This window comes from Leopardus geoffroyi, chromosome A2 (genome assembly GCF_018350155.1).
Source record: "Leopardus geoffroyi isolate Oge1 chromosome A2, O.geoffroyi_Oge1_pat1.0, whole genome shotgun sequence".
Lineage (NCBI taxonomy): Eukaryota > Metazoa > Chordata > Mammalia > Carnivora > Felidae > Leopardus > Leopardus geoffroyi.
This window is the reverse complement of record NC_059331.1, coordinates 145,686,679-145,703,158: the sequence shown is the minus strand read 5'-3', so window position 1 is coordinate 145,703,158 and position 16,480 is coordinate 145,686,679. Positions and strand designations below refer to the sequence as shown.

General features: G+C 39.1%; 1 protein-coding gene across 3 annotated transcripts in view; it reads left to right on the top strand.

Annotated features, from left to right (window-relative positions):
- TNPO3 (transportin 3) overlaps positions 1-16,480 on the top strand; it is an 80,048-nt gene that overhangs the window by 21,249 nt on the left and 42,319 nt on the right. For 2 of the 3 annotated variants that reach the window (XM_045495586.1, XM_045495589.1), the window contains 3 exons: positions 9,541-9,741; positions 10,706-10,779; positions 12,488-12,644. In XM_045495586.1, coding sequence (XP_045351542.1) covers positions 9,541-9,741; positions 10,706-10,779; positions 12,488-12,644 — 432 coding nt within the window. Of the gene's footprint in view, positions 1-862; positions 887-9,540; positions 9,742-10,705; positions 10,780-12,487; positions 12,645-16,480 lie in introns of those variants that run through there. The other variant, XM_045495588.1, reaches the window with a different exon arrangement.

The following is a 16,480-nucleotide window of genomic DNA, read 5'->3' as shown; positions in this document are numbered from 1 at the left end:
CTTTTGTTTCCTTTGCTTTTAGTGTTACATCCGTGAAATCCTCATCAAAATAATTGTCATGAAGTTTTCCCCCTTATGTTTTCTTTGGGGAGTTAGAGTTTTCAGGCCTTATATTTAGGTCTTAATTTAATGTATTTTGAGTTAATTTTGTACATGGGTCCACCTTCTTCCTTTTGCATATGAATGTCTACTTTTCCCAACTCTGCTTGTTGAAGAGATTCTCCTTTCCCCACTGTGCAGTTTTGGCACCCTTGTCGAAGATAATTTGACTATATTTGTGGGGGGTTATTTCTAGGCTCTTTGTTTATTCCATTGGTTTATCTGTGTCTTTATGCCAGGACCATACTGTTTTGAGTATTCTGGTTTTATAATAACTTTTGAAATTGGGAAATGTGAGACCTCCAACTTTGTTCTTTTTCAAGACTGTTTGGGCCCTCTGGGGGTCCTTCGAGATTCCATGTAGATTTTCTGATGGATTTTTCATTTCTGCTAAAAAACATAATTGGGATTTTGATAGGGATTACATTGAATCTGTAGATGGCTTTGGATAGTATTGACAATAATAGTAAGTCTTCCAGTCCTTGCACACAGGATGTCTTTCCATTTATTGATAATGTCTTTAATTTCTTTCAGCAGTGTTTTGTAGTTTTCAATGTACAAAACAAGTCTCTTTGCCTTCTTTCTCCATTCCTGGGTGTTCAGTTCTTTTCAATGCTATTGTAAATGCAATTTTCTTAATTTCCTTTTCAACTTGTTCATTGTTAATGTATAAAAACTGATTTTGGGTGTTCATTTTGTAGTTTCCAACTTCGCTGACTTCATTTATTAGTTCTAACAGGTTTTTGAGGAAGCTTCAGGGTTTTCTACGTAGAAGATCATGCCATATGTGAGTAACCATCATTTTACCCCATCCTGCCTAATTTGAATACCTTTTATTTCTTTTTCTTGCTTAATTGCTTTGGCTGGAACTTCCAACACAATGCTGTGTTGAATTTACATGGCAAAAGTGGGGATCCTTGTCTTGTTTCTGGTCTAAGAGTTTTGAAAAGCTGTCAGTGACCATTGAGTAAGATGTTCATTGTGGGTTTTTCATATATGGTTCTTTTCTATGTTGAGATAGTTTCCTTCTTTTCCTAGTTTGTTGAGTGTTAAGTTTTGACAGATGCTTTTTCTGCATCAATTGAGATGTTTATGTCTTTTTCTCCTTCATTCTTCATTCTTTGATTTTTGTATGTTGAACCACCTTGCATTCCTTGAATAAATCCCACTTGGTCGTGGTGGATAATCCTTTAATGTACTGTTGAATTTGGTTTGTTAGCATATTCCTGAGGTTTTTTGCATGAATATTGTAAGGGATATTGGTCTGTAGTTTTTGTTGTTTTTTTTTTAATGTTTATTTTTGAGAGACAGAGACTGTGCAAGTGGGAGAGGGGCAGAGAGAGAAAGGAATAGAGCTTCTGAAGTGGGCTCTGTGCTGACAGCAGACAGCCCAGCGTGAGACTCGAACTCACAAACCATAGAGATCATGTCATGAGCCAAAGTTGGACATTTAAACGATTGAGCCGCCCAGGTGCCCAGTCTAGTTTTCTTGTAATATCTTTGGCTTTAGTATCAGAGTAGTGCTCTCTCCATAGAATAAATTAGGAAGTATTCCCTCTTCTCTTCAGTATTTTGGAAGAGTTTGAGAAAAGTTGATTTTCCTTAAATGTTTGGTAGAATATACCAGTAAAGCCATCTGGCCCTGGGCTTTTCTTTATTGGAAGATTTTTTTTTTTATTGGAAGATTTTTGATGACTGATTCAATCTTTTTATTAGTTACAGTAATATAGTCTATTTAGATTTTCTATTCCTTCTGGATTCAGTCTTGGTACATTGTATGTTTCTGGCAGTTTATCCATTTCATCTAGACTATCCAGTTTGTTGGTATATAGTTGTTCATAGTAACCCTTAAAATCTTAAAAAAAAATTTTTTTTAATGTTTATTTTTGAGAGAGAGAGCGAGCACGCGAGCATGGGGGAGACAGAGACAGAATCCGAAACAGGCTCCAGGCTCCAAGCTGTCATCACAGAACCCGATGCGGGACTTGCACCCATGAACCTTGAGATCTTGACCTGAGCCGGAGTCAGATGGTTAAGCTACTGAGCCACCCAGGCACCCCTCTTAAAATCTTTTTTTTAATTTCTGTAAAATTGGTGGTAATGTCCCCATTTTAATTTTATTTCTTTTTTCTTAGTTAACATAGATAAAGGTTTGTGCATTTTTTGGATCTTTTCAGAGAATCAAATCTTTGTTTTTCTATGCTCTATTTTGTTTATCTTTGCTCCAACTTTTTTTCTTCCAATATTTATTTTTTGCTAGCTTTGGGCTAAGTATGTTCTTTTTCTAGTTCCTTAAGGTATAAGGTTAGGTTGTCGATCTGAGATATTTTTTCTTTTCTAACATAAATCGGTGTAACTATAAATTTCCCTCTTGGGGCTGTTGTTGCTGCATCTCAAAAATTTTGAGGGGCGCCTGGGTGGCTCTGTCAGTTGAGCGGCCGACTTCGGCTCAGGTCATGATCTTGCGGTGCGTGAATTCGAGCCCCGCGTCGGGCTCTGTGCTGACAGCTAGGAGCCTGGAGCCTGTTTTCAGATTCTGTGTCTCCCTCTCTCTGACCCTCCCCTGTTCATGCTCTGTCTCTCTCTGTCTCAAAAATAAATAAACGTTAAAAAAAAAAATTTAATAAAAAAAAAAATTTTTGGTATGTTGTGTTTCCAGTTTCTTTTAAGATATTTTCAATTTCCCTTCTTGTCCCATTGGTTGTTTTTAGTATGTGTTACTTTTGGGCCATGTGGCTGGCTCAGTCAGAAGAGCATGCTATTCTTGATCTTGGGTTCGTGAGATATTGGGTGTAGAGGTTACTTTTAAAAAAAGTCTAAAAAAGATGCTTGAAAAATAAGTCTTTGCACTCCTACCCCCAAGTTTAACAGTCCACAAGGAAGTAGTGTTTTTTGTTTTGACTTTTGATTCTGCCCTTCCTTTTGAGATCTCTATGTTTGTTTTATTTATTTTGAAACATTTATCTTGAGAGAGAGAACGAGTAGAAGAGGGGCAGAGAGAGAGGGAGTGAGAGAATCTCTAGCAGGCTCTGCGCCAACACCACGGAGCCTGATAAACCCATGAACTGTGAGATCATGACGTGAGCTGAAACCAAGAGTCAGATGCCTAACCAACTGTGCTACCCAGGCTCCCCAAGATCTCTACACTTAAAGAGGTAGAAAGATGTAAGTTAGAAATATAGATAACCCAGAATGATACAATTGGAAGTTTTACTGGTTTCTGCCATTCAGATTAAAGCACAGTATGGCATTCATTGTACAATTAATGAACTTTTCCTTTTTTTGTAATTTTTTTTTAATGTTTATTTTTGAGAGAGAGCATGAGTGGGGGAGGGGCAGAGAGAGGGAGAGACACAGGATCTGAAGCAGGTTCCAGGCCCTGAGCTGTCAGCACCGAACCTAATGTGGGGCTCGAACTCATGAACCTCGAGATCATGAGCTGAGCTGAAGTCGGATGCTTATCCCAGTAATGAACTTTTACATTGAAGTTTTTAGTTTGTTTTGTCGCTCCAGTTTGGTTTTTAAACACAGATACAGAAAACAGCATGGGACGAATGTATAACCTGGTAAATTACTGAATGTGGGTATCCATATAGTTACCATCCAAGTCAAGAAATAGAACTCTATGGGAGAGAGCCAAAGCATAAGAGACTGTTAAAAACTGAGAACAAACTGAGGGTTGATGGGGGGTGGGAGGGAGGAGAGGGTGGGTGATGGGTATTGAGCAGGCTCACCTTTTGGGATGAGCACTGGGTGTTGTATGGAAACCAATTTGACAATAAATTTCATATATTAAAAAAAAAAAAAAAAAAGAAAGAAATAGAACTCTACTGGCCATTCCAGAAGTTTTCCTTGTGCTTTGTTTGACATAACTGCTTCCTTCTCCCTAAAGGTAACCACTGTCCTTTGATAGTAATTCTTTCTTTGTATTTCTTTATAGTTTTTAGTCTTGCTGTGTTGTTGTTGTTTTTTAAGTTTATTTTTTATTTATTTTTATGAGCGAGTGTGCGGGGAATCACAAGCAGGCTCTGTATTGTCAGCGTGGAGCCTGATGGGGGGGCTCGAACCCATGAAGCGTGAGATGGTGACCTGAGCTGAAATCAAGAGTTCAGCAATCAACTGACTGAGCTGCCCATGCACCCCTGTTGTTGTTTTAATATTTTTTTTTTAATTTTTTAACGTTTATTTATTTTTGAGAGACAGAGAGAGCATGAGTTGGGAAGGAGCAGAAAGAGAGGGAGACCCAGAATCTGAAGCAGGCTCCGGGATCTGAGCTGTTAGCACAGAGCCCGACGTGGGGCTCGAACTCACAGACCATGAGATCATGACCCGAGCTGAACTCAGACACTTAACCTACTGAGCCACCCAGGTGCCCCTTAATATTTATTTTTGAGAGAGAGTGTGTGTGCATGCATGAGCTGGGGAGGAGCACAGAGAGGGAGACAGAGGATCCAAAGCAGGCTCTGTGCTGTTAGCACAGAACTCTATGCTGGGCTTGAACTCAAGAACCGTGAGATCATGACCAGAGCCGAAGTCAAATGGTTAATCAACTTAGCCACCCAGGAGCCCCTTGCTGCTGTTTTTAAGAATATGTGTTTTGAGTATCTTTTAATCTGTAGGTTCTCTTTATATATAGATTATTTAACTGTTGAAGAATCTGGGCCATTTGACCTGTTGAATTTCCTAAGTGTGGATTTTGCCAGTTGTATACTTATGAGTCAGTTCTAGTCTCCTCTGTATTTCCTGCAAATTGCCAGGGGATCCAGAGACTTGGTGACACACAGATTTGATCCTCTTGTCATTCTGGTATCCTCTTTTATCAAGATGCACATAATATTTGGTGGTTTGTTCTTGTGATCTGTGAAGCAAATTACCCTAAAACTTATTGACTTAAAACAAAAATCCTTTTATTGTATCTCTTAATTTTGTAGGTCACAAATTCTAGCAGGGCTCTGTAGATGATAATTCTGTTCCATGAAGTTTGGTGGATGGGCTGGTCTGGAGGTTCTAAGATGACTTTGTTTACATGCCTGACACTCTGGTAGAAATGGCTGGAAGGCTGGACTTAGCTGGGCTCCTCTTGTTTACATGTAGTTTTAGGTGTCTTTACATTGTCTCTCCAGCAGAGTAGTCCGAGTTCTTACATAGTAATTGTCCAAGAATTTGTGGACATGTATTAAGACCAATAAATACTTTGGGGAGATGCTTTGATATACCCTGTTTCTTTTTATTTTTTTTTTATTTTTTTTTTTTTATTTTTTTTGCTCTAAAGCATTTTATTAGAATCCTTTTGACAAGACCAAGTATTTGATTACAATGAAGCAAAGTGGTCTGAATGATATTTAAATATCTCAAAATTTCTATGCAGTTTTTTTTCTCAAGTTCAAAGCTGCTCACAGGTTAATGCAGGACAGCTAGATGAAGTTCCTAGGATTTGCTCAACACCAAATAAGACACATCCTCTCGTTAGCAAAATCCATAGGAGCTAGGGAGAAAGGACATGGCTCTTCACTCCTCATTGCAGCCCAAAGATTCAAGTGGCAGGAGCCACTATCTAGGCGACCCAGAAGTCTCAACAGCACTTCTCCAAGAGGCTAAGTTCCCAACTTCAGCCATTCAGTCACCAGATTAGACACTGATCTGTAAAAGGGCACTGCCCCAAGTAGGCTTCTAGAATAATCAGGCTTTATTCAAGGGTAACACACGGCGAGCACCTTAAAACACCTAGTGGAAAAATGAAACACAGGGATAGGCCACACTTGTGTTTTTTGGCCACGAGCTTCTCCCCAGCACAGGTACCAGGAAGACCCAGCCCGGGGGAGGGAGATGGTCAGTGCGCTGCACCCTGTTTCTTTTTAAAGTGCACTGATTTTATCCCCCATCCATGAATCTTGCTGTAGCAATTATTACTGTGGTATTGAAATAGTGATTGTCTATTTTTCTCATTCCTTCTTATATTTATTAACTAAGCATTCTTCTGTAAAAAAAAAAAGATGTCTTACATCTTACAGATAACTTCTCTTCAGTTATTTATTCGATCATTTTTCACATCATTGTGGACTCATGGGTATTTGCTTTGTTTTTGAGTTATAACCCAACACTATCGTAATAATCTACTTTCTTACACTAGGTTTTTTATCTTTGGCCATTGAGCCCTTTCATGTTGGCTTCTATGTCCTTTGAACTTTAGGCTAGTTTTAAAAATGTTTTTCTAGGGGTGCCTGGGTGGCTCAGTCGGGTGAGCATCTGACTTCGGCTCAGGTCATGATCTCACAGCTCGTGGGTTCGAGCCCCACGTTGGGCTCTGTGCTGACAGCTCAGAGCCTGGAGCCTGCTTCGGATTCTGTGTCTCCCTCTCACTCTGCCTGTACCCCGCTCATACTCTGTCTCTGTCTCAAAAATAAACGTTAAAAAAAATTTTTTTTTAATGTTTTTCTGGCCTACTTTCCTTGTAAAGATGTTATTCTGTTCATTATTTTCTTTTTCCTCCTGTAGCTGTATAGCATTTGACCTCAGTTGTTTTTTTTGTGTGTGAAATTAGTTTTTCTGAACTTTAGGAGGTGTGGTTAAGGGTAGTATTTTCATCTTCAAAGAACTTCGTTTTCTGTTGTTTTCTGATATTATTTACGAATATGGTAGTTTGATTCCTAAGATTTCTTAGCTTTGTTACCTTCTCCTTTTCTTCCTTTGTCTCATTTTACTTGTCCTGCATTATTTTGATTCAGTTCACAGCACTTGTCCTCAGTTTGGAGTCCTATCCTGTCCTTCCAATTACAAGAGTTTATAGGAGCTAGACTGCACCATCTCCTTAGATTTTATGTAGGCCTCTTCTACTCACCTGCTTTTGGATTAGACACAACTCTTCCACTTTCAGTTCTCAAATTGTCTGTCTGTTCTTTCTTTCCATTGAATATCTTTTGGCTCTATAGGTTTTCCTCTGCTCTTAGATCCATTAGATACCCTGTTGTTTTCCTCTGCTTCTGCTTTTACTGAAGCTGAAACTACACGGGTCTTATAGATGTTACTGGTTTGTCTCCAGCCACTTCTATTTTGGGGTTCTTTGAGATAACTAAATAATATCCGTTTTGTTTTTTTTTTTTTTCAACGTTTTATTTTATTTTTTTGGGACAGAGAGAGACCGAGCATGAACGGGGGAGGGGCAGAGAGAGAGGGAGACACAGAATCGGAAACAGGCTCCAGGCTCTGAGCCATCAGCCCAGAGCCTGACGCGGGGCTCGAACTCACGGACCGCGAGATCGTGACCTGGCTGAAGTCGGACGCTTAACCGACTGCGCCACCCAGGCGCCCCTATCCGGTTTTGTTTTAAATGTCCATAGTGCTTTAATTTTGTTCGTTAATTGGTGTGTTTTTATGAGGGCATTTATGGAGATTACAAGGCTTCATAGAATCTTTCTGCAATTATTTTTTTTAATGTCGGTTTGAGGGGTGCCTAGCTGGCTCAGTCAGTAGAGCATGCAGCTCTTGATCTCAGGCTCATCATTTCAAGCCCCATGTTGGCCATAGAGCTTACTTTAAAAAAAAGAAAAAGAAAAAGAAAAGATTAGGGGTCCCTGGGTGGCTCAGTTAAGCGGAACCTGGAGCCTGCTTTGGATTCTGTGTCTCCCTCTCTCTCTCTGCTCCTCCCCTGCTTGCACTCTCTTTCTCAAAAATAACCATTAAAAAAAAAAAAAAAAAAAGACTGGACGCCTGGGTGGCTCAGTCGGTTAAGCGTCCAACTTCAGCCTAGGTCATGATCTCACAGTTCCTGAGTTCGAGCCCCGTGTCAGGCTCTGTGTTGACAGCTTGGAGGGAGCCTGGAGCCTACTTCAGATTCTGTGTCTCCCTCTCTCTCTCTGCACCTCCCCCGCTCATGTTTGTACTCTGTCTCTGTCAAAAATAAATAAACTTAAAAAAAATTTTTTTTTAAATAATAAAAAAAGAAAAAAAGACTCGACTATAAAATATCAGTTTGAGCAAAATATATTTTGATGTCATTAATCTACAGGTGTGCTTGAGTTACTGGTTAGATACTGAATAGCTAAAAACTTAGGTGACTGGAAGATTTTTTGTGATACAATGTTTCATGCTTATTTTCCACCATCTTATTTGAATGCTAAAGGTTTGTTTTTTTTTTAAGAATTTTTTTTTAAGTTTATTTTGAGAGAGAGAGAGGGAGAGAGAGAGAGAACATGGGGGGGGGCGGGGAGGTAGAGAGAATCCTAAGCAGTCTCAGTGAGCACTATTAGTGCAGAGCCCGATGCAGGGCTCAAACTCACAAACCCCATGAGATCATGACATGAGCCGAAACCAAGAGTTGGACGCTTAACCGACTGAGCTACCCAGGTGCCCCGAAAGCTCAGTTTTATGTTAATAAACCTGTCATGAATTTCAGGGTCTCTCTGTTTTCAGTGTACTTTGGGAATTTGTGCAGACCATTTATTCTACCTGTTTCTCTTCCTTAACTTCTGTTTATCTTTGGAAAGATCTTGAAGAATCATTATATATTACTTGTGAAGTACTCTATCATCATAAGAAATTGACTAGGCAGATCTATGTGATCTCTTTCACAATTGCCTTTACTCCTGAACTAAGATTGAAACTTTTTCTTCAGTTCCTTATTGCCAGACATTTTAGCCTTCTCCCAAGAAGAGGCAGTTTAGTAGAATTAGATTAGAATTTTATCAGTTGTTAATTAGTTGTCTACTGTGTAGTACTGGACTTTGTTCTTAAAGTTATCTTTCAAAATAGAACTCTCTTTTATAACTGTGACTGGCTGTTAGAGACCAATTCCTGTGCTTTTGTTCCATTATTATTTTAATAGATATATTTTCTCCTGTGAAAATGATTTTAGCATTATGTGTAGTACTATGCCAAACAATACATCAGAAAATAATAGAAGTATGAGAAATATTCACTTGGGGTGAGATAATTTTTTTGCTGTCTTATTCAGGAACTAAAGACTGAAAGGTAGGCTTATTGAGACCAATATGAAATATATTCTCCTATTTGTAGGTATATTAAAATGGTTTCTAGACTCCATTCTCAGAGTGAACAAAAGTTTATTCAGGTGGAAAAGAAACATCCAACGTATAGATAGGTTTGGAAGTTACACAGTGCCAGTTTTAGTAGGAGCTTTTGGGACTTTTTTTCTTCATACTCTCCCCCCTACACAATTAATGATTCTGATCAGCAAGATTAGATCTATTGACCTGATTGATAACTCTCATGCCTTCCCAGAATGAGTCAGAAGAATTTAGGTAATACTTTTGTTGAACAGGGCCTATAAATACATAGTTTGAGGTATTGGCTGAATTAGTGGGTGATTTAGCTTGTCAGATTTTTGTTATACTTTGGTCTATATGTGTTTTTATGTGTATTGAGATACATTAAAATTATTTAGTAAAATAATCTTTAAGACATTTTTGTTTGGTCTGCTTTCAGGTTCATGCATGGGAGATTTCAGACCAATTGTTACAGATCCGACAGGATGTGGAATCATGCTATTTTGCTGCACAGACCATGAAAATGAAGATTCAGACCTCATTTTATGAGCTCCCCACAGACTCTCATGCCTCTTTACGGGACTCATTACTAACCCATATCCAGAACTTGAAAGACTTGTCACCTGTCATTGTAACGCAGGTAAATCCTGTGCTTCTCATTAGGGAAATTTGTAAGGTCATTTGGATTCATCAAATTAATTTTGATTGACATTGCTAGGCCATGTTAAGTAATGTTAACAACTTTATTACAGACTCATTGCTATATTCTTAAGTGGATAGAAAGTGAAAATGTAAATCTTTTATATTAATCTTAGAGTTCATTTGATTTAAAACCAATTTAAATACCAGAAGTGGGGGAGGTGAGTAGAAGTTTTCACAGGCAGGAATGTGCCCTTCCCCCCACCCCACTGTTAAAATTGCAGATGATAAAAGTACTGTTTACTGTTCTGGGTCAGAAGTCTACATAGTTGCTTTAAAAAAAAATCCTTTCTGGATCAATTGGCTGGTAAAATTCTCATGAATGAAATAGTGAACCATCTGGCCTTTCCCCCTTAGACTGGGAAATACATTGGAAAGGAAAACTGGAAGCTTTAGTGAATACATACTCACATGTGTTCTCTGCCTGGCGTAGAAGTGCCCTTGAAGAGGAAGGAGGCTTTTGCCTAAGGCTTCAAGATGAGAAATGGAAAGAGAAGGGAAATGGCATTCCATTACTTGAGAAGTGAGTCAAAGGGCTGACTTTGTCAGTAGCTTTGGCCTTTTGGCAAAGTATAATTTATCTGTCCGTGAAGTTCTATGGTATTGCCAAATAAAAGTAAGTATTAATGTATTCTGAGGAAAATCTATAGTGTGTTCTTTCTGGCTTCTTTTTGTTGTTTTGGTTTTTTCATTTTTAGAGGTTAACTTTTTAAATCCTAGCAATTGGTAGCCAGCCCAGAAGAGTTTACATGGATATGTAGTTGTGGAGGTGAGGAGAGGTAGGGGGGTGTCAGTCTTCGTTGTCATATTGTTTGGAAAAAGTTTAGTTTCTTTGCTTGCCAACTAGTGTTGATGGTAACCCTATATCTGTTCATCGATTCATTTATTTATTCTCTCTTATTCAGCTGGCTTTAGCAATAGCAGATCTTGCACTACAGATGCCTTCCTGGAAGGGATGTGTGCAAACATTGGTGGAAAAGTAAGTTGTACTGACTGTATACTAGCATTTGGAATAACTATTAAGCTACAAAGAGAAATTTGTTAGTATTAGCTAGATATTTGGAGTATTTTCCCAAACCCTTAACGTAGAATTATTTATTATTAACTTTTGTTGGATTAAAAGAAAATCATTTAAAATTTAAGTATTACAGAAGTATGTTGCGTGGGACATAAAAGGCCCTTAAAATTACACACACATGTTCCTTGAATTAACTGCAACAAAGTCTTTCGCAGTCTTGTGGGTCACTCCCACTAACTGACATGTCAGCAGTTCTATAAAAACATTGTCAGAATGTTTTAAGATTATTAAACTGAAAGTCATATGAGGCCCTGGGTGGCTCAGTTAGTTAAGCGTCCGACTTTGGCTCAAGTCATGATCTCACAGTTTGTGAGTTCGAGCACCACATTGGGCTCTCTGCTGTCAGTGTGAAGCCCTCTTGGGATCCTCTGTCTCCCTCTCTCTGCCCCTCCCCCATGCGTGCTTTCATCTCTCTGTCTCGCTCTCAGAAATAAAAATGAACATTAAAATTTTTTTTAAAAGTCATGCATAAAAGTTCTTATTAATTGGGGTTTGTTTCTTATCTGTTCAAAAGGACAGTATCATTTTTAGATACACAGAGCCTGCTACTTTGAATAAAAGCATTTCCTCATGGTCTTGGCAAGATAATCTTGGTATTTGCTTGCATTTTGGTTAAGAAAATTATTTTTGAACAAAGTGGATGTCCTTTTTACCTCCCACTACAGTGCATCATTAAGGCCTTTATATGGATAATTTATTTTTTTTGTTTTAAGAAAATGTTTACTAAGAAAATTAACACATGCTTCTTGAAAAAATTCTAATAGTATGGAAGGTTTCAGGGTAAAAGCCTTTCTGTCTCCCTATTCCTATATTTCATGAGTAATCACTATTAATGATTGGCTGTATAGCCTTCCAGACTTTTCTCTTAAGCATTTTAAAATAAGTGCATATACATTTTAATGTACTATGTATTCATTTGTTCATATGTAATATATTCCATATACTTTTTTTACTTAATACATTGTGGACATCTTTTCATTTATTTTTTTTTTTTTCAACGTTTATTTATTTTTGGGACAGAGAGAGACAGAGCATGAACGGGGGAGGGGCAGAGAGAGAGGGAAACACAGAATCGGAAACAGGCTCCAGGCTCTGAGCCATCAGCCCAGAGCCCGACGCGGGGCTCGAACTCACGGACCGCAAGATCGTGACCTGGCTGAAGTCGGACGCTTAACCGACTGCGCCACCCAGGCGCCCCAGTGGACATCTTTTCATGTTAGGACATAGATATTTCATTCAGTATAATGGCTGTGTATGTTCCATTGTATGACTGTCTGTAACCTTTTTTATCCTAACCATGGAGGACCTTTATATTTTCCCAGTTTTTTGTTATTATAAAAATACCACAGTGCATATTTTTGTATACTTTGCATGTGTATGTGAGATTTTTCTGAGAGAGAAATTTCTGGAAGTGGAATTGCTAGATCAAAGATTATACAAGTTGAAATTTTGATCTCCAGATACCTCTCCAAAAAATTACATATATATCTTTTGCACTTTAGCAGTAGTAAAAATGCTGCTTTTGTAGGTTATTCTGAGGCCTGTTGTTATCTTATGTGATTATTTTCTGACTTTAAATAACTTCTGTCTCTCCCCTTTTCTTTTCCAGATACAGCAATGATGTAACTTCTCTGCCTTTTTTGCTGGAGATCCTTACAGTGTTACCTGAAGAAGTACATAGCCGTTCCTTACGAATTGGAGCTAACCGGCGCACAGAAATTATAGAAGATTTGGCTTTCTACTCTAGTACAGTGGTATCTTTATTGGTGAGGAAGCTTAAAATACTAAGTTGCTCCCTAGAGGCAAAAAGCCATGGTTGTTATTTTCTAATTCAATATCAGTATTGTGACCCACACCTTCATTCCCAAAGAATCTGAGCCATCAGCAATCCTGCTGTTTTTTGTTGTTGCTTCTGTGGTTTTACATTAATCTTTACTATTGAGCATGAATTACTAAGAAGCTCTCTAGAAAATTCTCTGGGTTCCAGACCAAGAACTTCTTGCTTCCATTGTGTAGAAGGAACTCAGTTTTTCCTTGGTTTTTGGGATCAGTCACTCCAGCCTACAGATTAACCCCCTGCCCTTTTTTTTCCCTATTGGTTCAGTGGCATAAGAAGCCCAAATTGTCCAGGTGGTGGACTTTATTCCAATTTACTAGAATCATGTTTGTGTTTTCCTGGTGGAAGCATTCCTTCCTTGGGGACCAAGATCTCAAAACCAACAGAGCTCAGATTCGCTGTTTACTATACATCCTTTACCCTGATGTGAGTTCCTTGATTAGACAGGATTCCATGATGGTTGGATATGGCATTCGGTGAATTCATAAATGATACATTGCTGACAGAAGCATTGCAAGCAGGGAAGGCATATCCATATTCAGAATATGAGTCTCTTCCTTCCTTTCTTCCTATGAGTCTTGTCCTTCAAATCTCTGCTTCCTTTGTGATAGAAGTGCAACATAATCAGTCAATCTGGTTCCTATGGCTGATGGTGCCATTTTAGGGACTCAGTGTTGGTCTCTGCTGTTGGCAGGTTTGATACTCATCAGTAGTTTTAACTTAGTGGAAGTCCATGTTAATTCTAGTGTAGCCTCCATCCCTGCTACTGTGGCCACTTTGTTTATGAGGCCATTGAGTAAGCACTGGGTGACTGGGGAAAGAGACTGATATTACAGAGTTTGTCATTTTGTCCCTCTGTCATTGAAAGATTCCTCTGTATTCACACAGGACAGAAATCACTCCACAGTCTGTGCCTATTTGTATACCATTCATATGTACTTCTGCCTCAGACCTCTTGTCACCAATCTTCTGACCATGCTTCTTCCAAATCCCTGATCATCCATAGCACTGAAAATTGTCCATAAATACATGTAGATCCATATTTTCTTTTTTTTTCTTAATATTTATTTATTTTTGAGAGAGAGAGAGAGAGAGAGAGAGAGAGAGAGAGAGTGCAAACAGGGGAGGGGCAGAGAAGGAGGGAGACAGCATCTGAAGTAGGCTCCAGGCTCTGAGCTGTCAGCACAGAGCCCGACGAGGGGCTCAAACCCACGAACTGTGAGATCATGACCTGAGCTGAAGTTGGACACTTAATCGACTGAGCCACCCAGGTGCCCCATATTGTAGATCCATATTTTCAGTCATCTCTTACTCCACATGTGGTGAACAATGAATTCTATTGCTTGAAGTTCTGCCCATAAGAATTTTTCTTCAACCACTCACTGTCCTTCACTACAGCCCCTATGTGGGCCTGTAATTCTGCAGCTGTCCACCTTTAGGTGATACCAGCATGATGTTGGACAGATCATCTGTAATCCAAGCTTGAGTTTTCTTCTTTAGTTATCTAGTTTTAAAGAGCATCACTAGAGGCAGGAAGCAACAGGCATGGATTGAGGGAGATGAATCAATGCAAGAAAGGTTGGTGTCAGAGGAATCTGATCTGCCTGCTTGTGCAACTTTCTTACACCCTTTTGAACTCAGTCTCTTATATTCCATATCTGTTCAATGACAGGTTGCTGTTATGCATACCCAACCTTATGTTTAGGTAATTCGCACAATACTCAGTTCATGATGGGAACCTCAGGCATATGTTTAATCTCTGCCAAGAATCAGTAGCAAGCCAGAAGCTTGTTTCTCAAAAGAGAAGGTATAGGTTTACTCCCAAATCATAGATATTTGTACTGTGATTTTCCTTCCTATTGGTACTTCTCAGGGGTGCCGTATACTCATTAAATCCAGACTCTCTAGGAAGTACATTCATACCAATGAGTTTACCTCAGTTTAGTGGTATATTCCAGTGTCTCTTGGTCTAACACCCTTAGAATCACTTCCGCATATGTTCTCTAGGTTTCTTCATATACATGGTAGCAAAGTTACAGAGTTCTCTTAGTAAGTTATTTCCTCTGTGGGTACCTGTCCCCTGGAACGTGCTAAGATTTGGCCATAATTATGGGTGGCACAGGAAATGGTTGTGGTAGGTCTTGAAGAGAATAGGCATCCCTTTGAAAGCACCTATCTTAGATAAGGTTATTACAGGGCTTTCCAGCTGAAGAAGGCATCTTCTCAGACACTGGAAGGCAGACTACTTCTAGTAAGGGAGATGTGCTAATCTGGGAGTTCAAGATTGTTTCATTAGGGTCCAACCAGATGTCTCCATTCCAAGTTTCAGAATCCCATGCTTTACAATTTCCTACTTTCCACATGAGAAATCTTATGAGATTGTGATTTCAGCTGTTGTTTGTAATTCAGCAAGCCACACAATTTTGTGTATAAATATTAGCCCTGTAGCTACACAAAATAAGGGCCTCATTTACAGTGGTTGTGGAAGCTTTGGTTCTCAGACTGTGGCTTAAATTGAGTTAAGGGACCCGAGCTTGTCATTTTCTTTGTTTCGTTTTTTTTCTTTCTTAAAGTTTATTTATTTTTGAGAGAGAGAGAGAGAGAGAGAGAGAGAACGAGAGAGAGAACTAGCCGGGGAGGGGCAGAGAAAGAGAGGGAGTGAGCATCCGAAGCAGGCTCTACACTGACAGCAGAGAACCTGACTCAGGGCTCAAACCCATGAACTGTGAGATCATGACCTGAGCTGGAGTTGGATGCTTAACTGACTGAGCCACCCAGGCAACCCTGTCATTTTCTTTTTGTAAGCACTTAAGTGAAGTCAAAAGAATCCACTTGACACTACAGTCCTCACAGTCATCATTACTGGGACAGTGGTCAAGTGCAGCATCCGCTTGGACTCTCCAGTCATATGCTTGACTAACACTTCCTCGTAATTGACAACAGACAATAGCTTGATTTGTTGTGATGACATCTGAAAAATTTCTCCCTGTGGTACTTAATAAACTTAATAAGGTCTATAATTGTGTCATGTCGCTTGTCATGTTACAGAATCTAGAAAATGAAATTAGTCCATAATTGCCAGGAAAAATAGGCTGGCTGTAATCCAAGGTACCAAAGACCTCTTAAAACCTTTTTCATGGTTTCCCCCACATTCCCTTATTCGTTCTATTCCATCTCATTTTGTCAGTATTATACTTTTGTCTTCTATTCAGGGGGAGCGATTCCTAAACATTGTGTTGAACTTTTAAAAATTTCAAATATTATTCTTTTTTTCTTACAGTTGAACTGAGCCTGTCCTCTAATATATTTTTTTCCCTTCATTTATGTTTCATTTTGTTAATCCAAGATCAGTTCTTACCTCTGCTGTATTTTTACTGGTGAACTCTTCTGGCATTTATCTTTCAGCTTTTTAGGCTTTGCTTTAAGAGACAGTTCTGTTTTGTTTTGTTTTTTATTCAGAGACAGAGTTCTTAATAATATAGTTCTTCAAAAAAATTTTTTTTAATGTTCTTATTTATTTTTGGAGGAGAGACAGAGAGAGAGACAGACAGAGAGCATGAGCGGGGGAGGAGCAGAGACAGAGGGAGACAGAGAATTCGAAGCAGGCTCCAGGCTCTGAGCTGTCAGCACAGCACCCAGTGCGGGGCTCGAGCTCACAAACTGTGGGATCATGACCGGAGCCGAAGTCAGACGCTTAACCGACTGAGCCACCCAGGCGCCCCAATAATATAGTTCTTAAAGAGGAACCCAGGGTAACTTAGTTCT